The sequence below is a fragment of the Sebastes umbrosus genome, chromosome 9 (assembly GCF_015220745.1).
Source record: "Sebastes umbrosus isolate fSebUmb1 chromosome 9, fSebUmb1.pri, whole genome shotgun sequence".
Classification (NCBI taxonomy): Eukaryota; Metazoa; Chordata; class Actinopteri; order Perciformes; family Sebastidae; genus Sebastes; species Sebastes umbrosus.
Window position 1 is genome coordinate 17,028,439 of NC_051277.1, and position 15,121 is coordinate 17,043,559.

Below are 15,121 nucleotides of genomic sequence, written 5' to 3' on the forward strand. Positions count from 1 at the left end.
CAATGCAACCCCGGGCACCCTGACGGAGCCGTGGGTTGTCGCTGCTTGTCTTTTGAGATCACATTTACCTCACATGAATTATGTGTGTGTACGTGAGACGGGTTGAGTGAGTGAATGTGTGCGTGCATGTGCAAGGACGCGCATGTGGACATACGTGTTCAGGGAAGATGCCTCACTAACCACCCATAGTCAGCTTGATGCCTTTAACTAAGCTTAATTGCTGCATGACTAGCCTCTTGTTTGGATGCCAGAGGGATTTTCTTTTATTATACAGAATGAATCATCATTAAGATGTGCTTATTCAGTGGCCTTTCCTTGGCTTAAAAAACGCTGCCGCACACAGGATCTCTTCAGCGTTTTTATCTGTGGCAATCAGCGTGTTTACATTTGCATCCCAGTCAGACCTTACAGGATAAAGCGTGCTTCAAGAAGCAGCGCGTCTGTCTTGCATTTTCATCCCTCGACTACTACATTGTTAGGTGATATTTCACAGGAGAGGTTCTCATCTTGTGCGGGAAGTAAAACTGTGAAATGGCATCCCGGAGTTGCACGGCTTTAGTTTACCTTAGCAATTTCAGAGCTGGCAGGAACAGGGTGCAGTGCAGGCCCCATACTGTCAGAGGTGCTTGATCCCCACCCCCATCCCTGCCCTCTCCATCTGTCACCTAACTAGACTGCGCTCACATAGACACATAGCATGTATTTATGTATGCATGCACACACATTCTATATGCACATACGGACACAAACACAAGCCAGAACACTGTCCTCCAATATCTAAGAACTCCAGCCTGTCCTCATTCCCAGAGCGTAAATTACCACATTTTGTCAACTGACAAGGCACCGTTTAGCGCCGGTATGAAACGCACCAGGCTTTCAATTAACTACAATATAAACCCTTCCTCGGCAATAGTAAACGCTCAGAGAAAGTGCTCCGGGAGTGTGATGACGTAGTTTAGAGAGCCAAAGAGACACACAGGGAGGGTGGGAGGGTTGGTAGATGGGCCAAACAAACACAGGGCTTTCATCCAGGAGACTGCTGTTCGTGTCCTGTCCGTTAAAGCTTCAGTAAGCAGACATTTTTGGGCAGAAATTCCATGATAATTCCATGTCATTTCAGAGAGAGAGCGTTCCTATTGAGCGTTCTTATTGGCTGTGCTCTGGATGGTGGGCGGTGCTTGGTATTTCTTCGACAGATCTCAATATGGCTTCCGGATCACACTCTTTCTTAATTTACAGCTAAACAGTACACTACCAGATGTTTCTGAAAACATTTGAGGTGAGAAATAGGCATTACAGTAACAGAATATTGATTCATATTTGATCAGCGCTGCCTAGTTTGACCGTTTGTTCGGAGTTTCGTGAGTGATTGACAGCTGGCTCTCATAGACGGCAGCTGGACAGCAGACTCCAGATCAGCTCTGATTGGTTGTTTTCCTCCAGTCTGTGAAATCTTTCAGATGCCATTAGGAGCACCGGAGGACAACGGAGGACATAGTAGTACATTATTTATTTCAGATTACCTGTCTCATGCACTACTGTCAGAACATACTGACCGTTTTATAAAAATAACTTTTATTAATCATATTTGCTCCAATCTTGCCTACTGCTGCTTTAAGTTTTACTTTCACGTTACAATCAACGGTTCGTTCGTGTCCTGTGTTCATAAAGTCAAGTCACATTTTCACTTTACAAATGTAGTAATTTTAAGCCCAACCATGTTGTTTTTTCCTAAACCTAGCTAAGTGGTTTTGTTGCCTAAACTTAAGAAGGTGTTTGTTTCTCAACGTTAAGCATGTGTTTACTGCAAACAAAAAGTGATGCCAAGGGGCGTGACAAAGCATCAGTATGTGACGAGTTGGGATGAGAATGTGTTGGAGAACTCACAACCCGATATCACGCCAAAGCTTGTCTGTCCACCAGAGGATAACGTGTCAGTGTCACTTTTTGTCTTGCAAAACTGACACGCGTGTATTTAGGTGTAGCACCAGCAAGGACCAACAAAACCATATAGTTAGGTTTAGGAAAAACGTCATGGTTTGGCTTAAAATAAGTACATAACCTAAGTACAATACGTATGGACACAACGTAACATCACTATGGAAAACACATCAAAATTGGCACCACGAAACACGTGACAATTGTTTTTTGGTTAAAAATCCTGTGTTTGTTGGACACATTCACCTCCCCACCCACCTGCCACTCTCCACTTTTAATCAATGTCATTGCATTGCAGTTAGTGTAGACTTCATGGCGTGAAAATGACACGCCTAAAGCAAGAAAGGCGTTCTTATTACTTGCTTTTGCCTCGCGCATTATTGTGTCATTCACTTGCCTTTTTCGTGCAACCGGGCTGGAACTTATAACTAAATATTTAACATTTTGTCGAACACAGAAATAAACATCGCTTCACGGTGATATTTCAGAAGTTTCTGTTCACCATTTGTGTTACAAATGTGATTCTACAGTTTATGCGCGGGAACATGTCTGCATGCACACATCCCTCTTCACAATTCATTCCTATCCTGTTGTGCTGTAATGAGAAACGGTTATTCATGCTGTAGATTCAGAAGAAAACCTTGTGAAAAACTGACACAATTTTCTACCGCCTGAAGCATAGTGTCAGAAATATGATCTTACCCTCACCTCTTAGCCTGACTGCCGTACTGTAATGATGCTCTGAGGTGAGCCCACTCATCAATTATTCACAAAATGCAAGATTTTCACTCTTTATCTTCTCGCCAGCTAGAGGAGACCATTTAAGAAAAATACAGGAGGAAATAAAGGAAAAGAGAGAGAGAAAAAAAGGAGCAGGCCGCTTGGCGGATGAATAAGAGAGTTTGTGGTGGACAGACAATGCTCTCTATGTGAGTTATAATTGTAGTTTAACAATGTGCGGACCTCTGGGATTTTCAGTATGCAATATATGGCCTTTAGACTTGGATCGCTATGGAAACCAAAGGCCCTGAACGACCTGCAGTGCCCACCCACTCGGACAGCCGTTAATCATCTTCGCTCAGATCCTGGCACTGCAGAATTTGGCCAATGTGTCAAGAAGCAATTATATATACTTAGTGCTCGGGCACCCGATCTCCTCCCTCCCCTGTCTTTCCTCGCTCTCACACTCTTAATATAATCACAGAGCAGTCAGTTTAAAAGCCCTCTGTTCATTTCACTATCTATCTGGGGGATGCACACAATGCAGATGAAGAGAAGTGTAAAAAGACAGAGGATATTCTATTCTAAGAGCCATTATAATCTGAATATTCTTTTCATATAAATCATATCCAGCCATTTACTCGTTTTACCAGCCTCCTGAGCTGACTGACATACTAAATTAGCCCAGCTGGCCCATTGCATTCGCTGCACATATTGGGTTGGTGCGGATCATGGAGACTAATGTGAGCTGACTAGAGGGAGATTATGTTCCGCTGCTAACAGCTAAAACGTGAATAACACGATCCGCAAACCCACGGTGCTCCCCCATTACATCAGCCCTGATCAGCTGAGTGAAAATGGAAAGCGAGCAAATTAGAGTAACAGAGAACGAGACGGAAATGTGGCGGCCACAAATAACAGGACATACTCGAGCTATAGAAAGAGAGGTGTTCCTGTATTAAAACTTCTGCAACATCCCATCCTCATCCCATACTTATTCAGCATTCGGTCGTACTTAGCTCCACCCTTTCATGTCACAAACAACATGGCCAAAATGCCGAAGTCAAAGCTTCAAAATGGCAGTCCACAAACCAAGTGGTGATGTCACGGTGACTACGTCCACTTCTTATATACAGTCTATGGTGGATGGGTCAAAGAAACATAGGGCTTTCCCCCAAGAGACTGCATTTGTGTCCCGTGTAAAACTAAAAGTCAACATTCACTTATTTTCAATAACGTAACAAACATAGTTATTTTAAGCCAAATCATTATGTTTTTTTTTATTAAACCTAACCAAGTGGTTTTGTTGCCTAAACCTAAATAAGTATTGTTGTTGTGTTTTTTGTTGTTGTTGTTGTTGTTGTTGTTTTTGATATACAACGTTAACCATTTAAAACTGACCATAATCCAGGATAAAATATACGTTTCCCTTGAAATGTAACTGGGAGTGCAGTTTAATTTTATTGGAACGTTATTTTGTAGGAGACAGTGTTGCCCATTATATATTAGACGATGTCAGCCTGTAAATTTCTCATCAATAGCAACCTTAGTATTAAAAGTACCGGTGCTATGTGAAGGACATGCAGTGTTGATTTGCATTGACAGACTTCCAAACAATAGTTGATTGCCTTCCCTGTGATTTACCAATGACAGACATGGTGGAGAGGCATATCATATTTTATTATTATTTACTGTCCTAGCACCGTCTGCAGCTTTCAATGCCAGCAAAGTCATTTTAGACAGCTAGCTGTGCATTAGCGATGTAGAGGAGTGTTGGGCTTTGAACAGTTGATGACAGGCTGTCAGACAGCCTCCCTCCATTGGGCTCCTTTTACCAAGGTCCACTCTTGCAACAAGCCACTCTCCACCATACTGGCCAGTCATCCAGAAAAGGACACAGGCATTTCTGACACATTTGGTGCTAAGTGAACTGAGATTGTGTGAATTTCACTACATAGCACATTATCACATTTGCAAGAGGCATGCACCAGGAGCAGGAAGTGAAGGGGAAAGTTACTTCAGTGTGTGGACATGACTCGAGACCATCAGAGTGAAGTGATGACTTTGACTGTGCATGTACAGCACTAATTAGCATGGAATACATCTGCCCTTCTCGCCTCATGTCAAATAAATGTTGAATCATAACGACATGCAGAGAGGAAAAAAATAGCAGTAACAGAAAAGAGATGCTTGTTTCTTAAATGAAAAAATTGTCTTTTTAAAATCACTGATAAACAAATTAATGACAAAGAGTCTTGTAAAAGGCATATAGTGAATGGAGCAACAAATATGTAACATGAGGGTCAGGACATGAGATAAAGCTAATTTACAAATTGGCCGACAAACAAAACCTATTAAAAACGTTAAATGCTTAAAATATCTGCAATTATATCACATAATGTTGCTTGTCCCTTGCCTGAAAGGAAGCAGGAGCTTACCTTATGAGGACAAATGGGGGGCGGTGAGTTGAAAGACTTCTCCGGTGTCTGGCTCAGGTTCTACAAGAAAAACACATTACCAGGGATGTTTTCAGTGGAGGGCATCTCTCGGCAAATCTTCAGTGACAGAAGTTGCAGCTTATTTCTCAGTCCTTTCCATTAGCATTTTTGCAATACATTTTAGAGGGGGGTTAAGCGACTCTCAATCAACAAGCAGGTCTTTGCCGCCCACTAATCCAAAACCACAGCTTTTGTTGACAGTGCTATTTTAAATCTTTATCTTGACAATATCATCTTATCGCACGCCGTGTGAGTGGGTATAGTGATGTATTTTGTTTTGTTTTCCAGTTTCCCCTTCCTTCTATCCCTCCGCAAAGATTATAAATCCTTCTTTGTCAGAAGATTTCACTGAACATATGTTCCGACTTTTGCATACACGCCTGAATGCATTTTTTGAGGTTAAATGATTATCACATTGTTAATACACCAATACATCACTGAGATACAAGAAAACACCATTAAAAGCAGACACAAGGTAAGTCAACAAGCCAACAACAGATGGCCCCGCTGCTTGTGATTATGCAAAGATCCAAAGTATTTGCATACTCACAATGCCACCATTAAAAAAAAAAAAAAGAAAACAAGAAGCCATCTTGAGCTGACCCCGGTGAGAAATGAAAGGAGCAATGGGTGAGGCAAAACCCAGCCGGGACATGGATGGGCTCTGCAAACTTTGGGAATCTACCAAGGGCCTGCCTCCTGGGAAGGCCCTGTTGATTTCCAAGCAGGTGCTTTCACTTATGCCCTCATATCCAATTATGTGCCTGTGGTATGTCTGATGCTCCCTGACACTATTAATGGCTGCCTTATGGTATCACCAGGACAGATGAGACACTCAACTCTCCAGACTCTTAACATCTATATTTCATCGCGACATAGAAGGAGAACACCTCTCTGGCCGAGGCAACAGAGAGAGAGAGAAAAAAAGGCTTTCAGTGCAGCATAAACACTACATCATTAAATATAAATGAATAAATGGGCCTTGCTGGGATGATGGAATTAGTAGACACAATTTTCCCTACAGATTGAGTAGTCTATATAACCATAATATCTTAATTGATGTGACAAATAAACACGAGTTATTTTCTTTGGGGATAAGAGCAAGAATTGGAATTTGCTTCTCAGTGTGTTGCATGTAGATGGTTTCTAGTGGGGAAAACAGAATGACCTTGATTCCAAGCATGCCTCGAAAATTGCGACTAATATATTTTATATTGCTTATTAAACAGAGATGGATAAAAAACTGAGGACAGTCTAATTACATGAACCAACGCTTATACAATATGCAGATGATTCTGCCTCGTACCACCACTGACAGTTAATCAACGGTAACAATACTGAAAACAGAAAGCTCAAAAAACACCAAACATTTCTAATCAACTTTAACTCCCAGTCTCTCTAGAATGGTTTGTTGTGCTACTACAAAAGCAAAAGGTCAAAATCGTCTGCGTAATCAGTGTTCAAAAGCCAACTCACAGAGTGGAAAATTTGGAGATTTATTTAGAGTCTGTTTAAATTTGCAAGCAAACAACAGGGTTTCTATTCCATCTTCATCAACCACTTTAATTTGAAAGCCCAAATGATGTGGAAGAAGCACTATTTACAAAAAACTCTGCTTGGATTCAGTGCTTTAGCTCATATAAATAAAGGAGCCTGTCCAAGCTTGATACCAACCAGAGATAATCTAAATCCTTTTCCCTTTCTTGGACACAAACACAAACACATAACACGATCTCCCCAGGCTATAATCACTGTTGTTTAATTTTTTTTGCTGTCCCCCCACCCCATTACAATCTCATTTTATTCTTTGAGCAGAACAAAACATCACTTTTCATTTGCGCCATGTTCCTTTTGTCACACAGCTACAGCTCCACTGTAACGCACACATGTAAAAGGTAATTATTAATCATACATTTTTCATCCGGTGTGCAAAGCATGCAGCTTTGTGGGCAATGACTCACATTCCATGTTTTTACAGGGAACACAAATGTGATGATGCTCACGTTAAAAGGAGATAAATCATAAATAGAAAAGGAATGGGAGGAAAACGGTACTGCCATTTTTCAACTCACCTTTGGTCTGGAACATTTTGCATCTGATAGGGAAACACTATTGACAAGGCTTGCAACAGAGGGCCTTGGGTTACACCATATATTGATGTTTTTGTCTTTTCCGAGTGCTTGGGGTGGTTATTGTAATTTGATAAGGCCCAGAGAGCACAATGCTATGATACACAACAACAGTTATTTTCCGAGGAAACGGAAAGATACATGAAACATGATGTTTCTTTGTCTGATTTCTTGGAGACATGCTGTATTTAGCAAGGATCCAAGTTTATGTTCCTTCTTACCCTCACTTGAGATCCATTATAACCTACAAATTGTTGAGGTCTTAATTACTATATAATACATACCCTTACCAAAAATAAGTTTATTCAAGTGTGCTATTAGCATACTTCTTTTAAACTTAAAATAAGAGAGTATACTTTCAGTTTACTTTTTATGCACTTATCAGAGATAAACTTAACAAAAGTATACATACTTGGCTCGAACTGACAAGTATACAGAAAAGTCTAAGTATACTTGGCTCATACTGACAAGTATACAGAAAAGTCTAAGTATACTTGGCTCATACAGACAAGTATACAGAAAAGTGTAAGTATACCTTGGTCATACTGACGAGTATACAGAAAAGTCTAAGTATACTTGGTTTATAGGCCTACTTGTACTTAATCTTTGGATCGAGATATACTTAAGAAAAGTATAATTGTATTCTTGCTTTATAGGCCTACAGAAAGGTATACTTGGCTTGTAGTTGTGCTTATTTTTTGATAGAGTAGCCTATTTAGATATGCTTGCGTAACTTCCTCTCTGTTTCTATGCGCCGGATGTAGTATATAGTAGTCTGGTCACATTCAACAAGCCAACTTCCCTTACAAACCCCACGAAAAAAACAGGGGCACTATTCAGTGCTGAGTGGACAGGGACTTGTGGCACGTTTGTGTCTCTAGCCCCATCAGCTCAGCCTCCATTCTCCACACACACAAGGAGGCTTTATACTGACGTCCTCTCCGGCTCCCTCAAAAGTGCCAAGCTACATTTAGTAAACCGCGTTTCCAGCAGCTAGTTGCTGCTTTTCTAGCTCCGTTTGCCACCATGACATTGTCCTGCCCCCACCCTCCCAATAAAATATAGTTCTCTCACTAGGATTAAAGGAGCAATGTAGTTCAAGGATTATCAAATGCCTTTGATCATGTGACTGCCATGTTTTTGATCTGCAGCACATAGCACCAAATATATTCTCTTTTTCTTGCCTTCTGTCTATGTCCCTCTCTATGGATTTCCCTTTGCTGGATGGTTCTCTGCAGTGTGAGAAGACCTCTTGACAGGCAGCGAAAGAAGAGAGAGTAACAAGCATAAAACACAAGCATTATGCAAGATAAAGTTGCCCTGTGTTGAAGTTTGATTAACACATTTATAGTAAGAATAAGATGCATATTTGTTTTAGCCTAAAATAATTTCATAGAGTCCTATCCTGTCCATTTTGATCTAATGGTTTCCCCCTTTTGAGGCGATGACCCAGATGTTTTGAGTATAAAAGAAAGCAGCCATAGATTATTTGTCTTTGAAACAGGAAGTAAGGTATCAGATGCCTCAACCCCCCACCGCACCCTCAACTGCACCCCGCTGCTGTTCATTAGCAATTTCTAAGCCTTGGGCTATTTTGCAGTGTTTCAATCCCTGCATTATTATTATTTAGTGGCTGACTTGGACATGCAATCAAAGGGACACGCAATATGTGCAACACTTGTATCGCAAAGCAATGCCTTTACCGTGATGCCCAGACCAAAACCCTATAACTGTGAGCCAGGGGATCCGTGGCTCAAATATAGTCAACATACCTCAAAAATGTTCTTTATCCTCATTGTACGATCACCCCCTATTAATGTCATTGCCAAGACAAAAACGGGACATATCAAAACAATTATTTTGATGTGGCTTCAAGCAACACGACATTTCAATGTGAATGGCACTCGAACCTTGAATCATTATGAGGCGTGGTTTCGGGCGAAAAAAGCCCATCAAAAAATGATTGAATATCATTTTAATGGGTAAAAACCTACGAGGCTTTCATACTGTCTACCTGCCATGTTATTAGATAGACCATGTCAGTCAAGCTGAGGAACACAGAAACAACACACAGACAGGCTGACAAGACGTAAGCATGCCGCCTTCCATCTCCATCCCTGCTTGGCATGTTTATGTAGTCTTCCATGTGAGCTTAGTGCAGCACTGTGTGCATATGCATACAGAACGATGAAGGTTCAGAAACTAGGGCCTGAAGGAAGCTGCACATATAGCACAAGCTCTTTGAAATTGTGCCAGGGTGGGCCTCATTTGCAAAGCAATTTGACAACAAAAGTAAAATACTCTACAACTTCAAACCAAATTCTAGAGATGCCAACTGGTGCGGCTCTGCAGTTTGCTCAGAGAGGGAATTCAAGAGGGTTACATTCGGTGTCTTGTGTGTGTGCTTCTGACATGGCTTATTTGCAGACCTAGCATTGCACCAGTGCAATGTCATGATTGCCTTGGCAAGGAAAGAGGGCCTAATTTACATGAGAGGGAGTCCTAGAGGCACACGGGAGCTTGCCTTTGACCAAGGTGCCAACAAGCCTGCAGAAAAACAATGTAATTACAACCTACAAAGCTGCTGTGTTTAGAACAAACTCACTCTTAATACAGCCGGACTACATTCTAGTAAATCAGTCAGTCATCCAAATAGGCATGACTGAAAAATGCGGTAATGCTGAAATAAGTTGTAAGATGTTTGGAATTCATTAACATTTATACACTCAAAATCAAATTTAAACTGTAGACGCCATGCTGGATTCATTATTTCATGTATGAATATTAGGGCTTTTAAAGTTATAGTGATAATAACGTGTTAACGCAAATTTGTTTTATCACCACTAATTTCTTTAACGCATTAACACAACTTCTGATTTTTAGGATGTAGCGGGCTCAGCGGGTTTTAAAGCTGGAGTGAAGCTTGTCTCGAAGGAGACTAAATAATGCTCCAAACTTGCGCAAAATTTTGGCAACTGCCATGGTCATGTTCAAAGGAATCCCTTGACCTCAATATATGTGAATGTAAATGGGTTCTACGGGTACCCAGGAGTCTCCCCTTTACAGACATGCCCAATGTTTTGTGTTTTTAATTGATTTCCAATAATAAATCTGTAGCCCGTGGAATTTAATGCCACACAGGACACAATTACTTCGGGGTTCTAGTAGCCTTTGTTTTATTGTTGACCACAATTTTAAGTAATTTTAACAGAGTGCAGAAGCTACACAAGTTCTCTTAGTTAACTGTGTATGTACTTTTACAGTTCCAGTTAGCCTTTACAGAAAATGGCTTCAAATAAAGACAACAATACACAAAATACGGCAGTGGGCTATGGCTATCACTAGAAAACAGCAAACGAAACCTGTTACATACATACGTAACAACCATAAACCCACCATATAATCTGGAAAATAGATATGCGCAAGGGACACTTACATTTCAACACGTTTCATAAAATCCAACGTGGAACTCCCTGGAGACTACCTACGTATACCTTTGCCTTCAAACAAAGATAAAATGAATGTAAAACCTGTAGCCTACTCTTTCACCATTTACGAGCTACAATTACAGAGTGTGCTGTTTTCTAATTTACATTTCAGTGAGTATGCATAAGAAAAAAACAAATAACTTTTAACTTTAAATACATTTTTGAACTATATTAACTCAAAGTGGAAAAAGTGTGAATAATTTGTGATTAATGACGATTAACTATGAACAATCATGCGATTAATTGCGATTAAATATCTTAATCGATTGAAAACCCAATTTTTGTATACACTCAAATCACATTTAGACTGTAGACGCCATTATGGATTCATTATTTCATGTGTGAAATGTCCAGTACATTTTATTTTCCTCAGATATACTGGAATCCGACTCCAACATTAAGCAGTCGGTCACTATCCACTCGATCGCCACTTTTCATTCATTGGAGATTTAGTGTTCCCTTCTTATTCTTCGTCCCTGTAGTCTCTAGTACCATGGATTGTTTTGACAAGTGCAATATTGCTGTGGATTAACTAGAACAGGATTTCATACCATGTGGGTTTATGATAATCTAAAATATGTCGAGGAAGCTTAATATTGTTTTTGCTGCCTTTACAACTGCTGTGACTTCGCATTAGGACATTGAGTTTTCAGAAACCTGATAGCCACAGACAAGGCACAGGCTGATGCTGTTTTAAATTGAGCAATATAGAGCTGCTGTCTACCACAATACATGCAGGGCATATTTAGTGGCTCAACAAAGGTGTGTGTATCAATTCTGTGCCTGTGATGTCTTTAAAAAAACAAATCAGGTCACACAGTGTCTCTATTATTTTTTGGTTTCAAGTTTTTCTATTTCACCTCGATGCTGTCTGCTAGAGTGCACTGCCTTCAGGTGAGAGAGGGGGCAACTTGATTTTTATTCATATCTTTGACCTCCGACAACAGCCACAGGTCTACACCTTTTGCACTCTTGCTGAAGTCCAGCTCTACCTCAGTACTAAACAAAAAACATTTATTAAACATAGCATCGCTTTGCTTGTTTTGAAAAGTGTCTGCCAATCTGTAAACATTATTTGCTGGCTGTAATTACACATCATGATGGGGGAAAAAAAAAAATATTTGGAAATGATCAGTTTGTTGAAATAGTGAATTAAGTAATACATCCTGAATCAATAATTCATCAGTGAGAATCACATTAGCATGGTATTATAAAAACAACGTGACTTTTTGCTGATTATGTCTGTAATTGTCTTGAGTTCGTTATGCAAATTTCCTGGTTTACAAGGGGACACGTCTCCTTGGATTAAGTTGGATATAATTATATGTGTGTTTAGAAATTTGGGAATCTTACAACACTGTCGGCGTCTGAAAACATGAGCTCACGGGCAAACACTACAAAATCGTCAGATAGTTTGGAGAGGAGGGGCAGTTTGGTACAAATTGAGGCCACGAGACGAGAGACTGTGTGCTGAAAAGCTCTCTAATCCAGTAATATTTTGGGTGACTTTCTAAGATAAATACTCTGGCATTGTCTTGATGAGAGAGCCTCGCCTCATTTAAGTGTCTTTGGGATCCGGATCAATCCGCATGGCGGGAGTCGGACTTGTACACTTGACCATATAATGTGGCATGCTTGTCACAACCCGGAATGCATTTCTCTCTTCAAAGTATATTTCTTGGCCTGCTCTCGTCACTCACTCCCTCTAACCAATTTGTCATTCTAAGCCTAGCCTCTCTGCTGCCAGCGCCTAGATGATAGCAGTGGGCCTCTCTGATCCAGGCAGTGGCGAGGGAGCAGGCCAAGTGTTACGCGAGCCACCCTGGGACACCGAGCAGGCGCTTCTGCCGGCTGATGCACGCCTCCACGGCCGAGAGGAACTGGCTTTGCAGATGCTTTCAATTCGACACAGAGTGGGGCTCATCTACTTTGCGGGGACGTTTGCTTTGTGTGCTGCATTTGTGCTTGTTTGTGTATTTCGTGCGCATGAACACGCACGTGTGTGTGTCAGAAAGATTAAGAGAGGTCTGCGCGTGTGTGTGCATGCGAGTGTTTGTGCATGACTGAATATATCTGTGTGTGCACGCGTGAGAGTGTGTGAAGCTGCTTTTTTATATAAAGACACAATTATCCTGAAATGAGGCTGAGCTTTTTTTTTCTTCTCGGTTCGCAATTATAGTATTCGCTCTTGTGATGACCTACTACCTCCCCGCTGATGTCCTTTAGAAGTCCTCCATTGGCGGACCGTCCTCTCAAGAGCAAGAGGCAACACAACACTGTCGTCGTCACTTCATTATTCCTGTTTTAAACAACCATTAATGCCCTCATTCAAATGCTTGAACGCCGCTTTGCTGTTAAGCTTATCAGCGACAGTCAACCAATTTACTACTGCGGTTCTCTCTCTAGTCGGGTGAGCAGAGCATTAAGTGTATTCAAAATTACATTAGCTGCACATTGTTATTGACTGCTTCTCACGGTCAGGCCAAACTTTATTTTGATAAATGAAAATAAATACCATCTTACCAGTGCATGTGCTTTGCATTAGCAAACCCACTCTCCTCGTTTTACTGCCTTTTTGAGAAAAGGGGTCATGGGATGATAAATATCTCTTTTGATTTACAAAACAGTTGCGTTTGAGGAACAAAAGAATGCAACACTATTCACAAGTAAATTTGGCAAAAGTATGCTAATCATCTTTTGTTTGTCAAATTACAGAGAAGCGGTCTACTCTCCTCTCTGCAGAGGTGCTCAAAATCGACCTTTCAGACCTGTGTTTTTTATGTTGCGGCTCTTTGCAACCGTGTTTAGGATTAAACTATGCATGGTTAATTCATTTTCACAGAAGTAGACACATTTATCTTTAGCGCATAGACTGTCACCCACCATTCTACACCCGACAATCGGCTTTCCCAAAATAGACCCCCTCCTTTGTCTGTGCGAGAATTGAGACTTGAAGTAGCTTGTTGAATGCATAGCTTTCTTGTTAGACATTGATACCCATCTCACAAAGCACCACCAGCCTTTTATCTGTCTGAGCGTGATTCAGTGTTTGATTGGGAATGAATCTGGAAGACTCCAATCAGTTCCCCTTGTATGAGCACAGTTAACATGTGTGTGACTGCTCCTTGAGCACTGATGGCAGAGACATGGCCGATTAAGGCCAGAGCCCCAATCAAACCAGCTGTGTGCCATTCCCCCCATGGCACTGGTCGTGCCAGGCATGTGTTCCACACTACTAGCAGGCAGGACGCCTCGACCGAGCCCCCCCAGTCTGGGGAGTTACGGCCACACATGAACCAGGACATGTAGGCAGATTGGGGTTTAAACTATACAAACATTTATCAGAGACAGAGCTGCTATGCAAGCAGAAATAATCTCATTGGTCGCGTTGAACCTCAGTGGAGAGTTTTTCTGGCCAAGCAGCAGTAGGCTGCTGGAGCCCAGTCCAAAAGGCCGGGGGAAAGACAGGAGGGTGTAGTATTATGAATCCCAGTACTATTCCTGAGTACAAGAATGCAATTAAATCATACTTAAAACAAGTAATGTGAGTTAAATTGATACCATTTTCGAAAGTGGCCCTGTGTATTTTGTATTTATGTCATTCAGAACGTTCCATTTGCTATGAAAAACAGATTATAAACTTTATAAACACCACATTTTACTACAAATCACAGTTTTTGAATTGAGTTAAAAACATCTAATGATTACTAACTGTAAGTAGGCATCTTTTTAAATTCTATTTAACCATCTCATATTGAATAAGTATGAAACCACTGGATTCATCCTTTTTGGTGATGAGTACTCTCTCCAATAGGAGAATGTCTGCTTTTGTGAATATGCATCTAGTTTTGATATAATATGACACTCAGTTTTTTTCCACCAAAAAATGTCATCTTCTATTCACTCCATAGCGAGACATTGATTTCTAACAAATAACAGTTCATCCCAGTCTGTTAAACTCAGGGATTGATTCTACAAGCCCAACCATTATCAATCATCTTACAATGTATCAGTACACACACATACGCAAACACAAACTACAAATGTGTTTATAATTTATAACCATAATCCTTTAACAAACAGAAAAGTATGCTCTGCAGCTCTACAATTCTATAAATAGCGGTTTTAACAGTGAACAACCTCCGTCTGAAAAGTGAAGCCAAATCTGAAGTGCCTTAAACTTGCATTATTTCTAATAGCCAGCAGGGGGCGACTCCTCTGGTTGCAAAAAGAAGTTTGATTGTATAGAAGTCTATGAGAAAATGACCCTACTTCTCACTTGATTTATTACCTCAGTAAACATTGTAAACATGAGTTTATGGTCTCAATCGCTAGTTTCAAGTCTTCT

General features: G+C 40.7%; 1 protein-coding gene across 2 annotated transcripts in view; it reads right to left on the reverse strand.

The window, feature by feature from the left end:
* pcdh11 (protocadherin 11) overlaps positions 1–15,121 on the reverse strand; it is a 143,465-nt gene that overhangs the window by 79,394 nt on the left and 48,950 nt on the right. The window contains exon 4 of one of the 2 annotated variants that reach the window (XM_037780408.1): positions 5,097–5,156. The exons of the other annotated variant lie outside the window; for it this stretch is intronic. Coding sequence (XP_037636336.1) covers positions 5,097–5,156 — 60 coding nt within the window. The remainder of the gene's footprint in view (positions 1–5,096; positions 5,157–15,121) is intronic. 2 annotated transcript variants of the gene reach the window in all.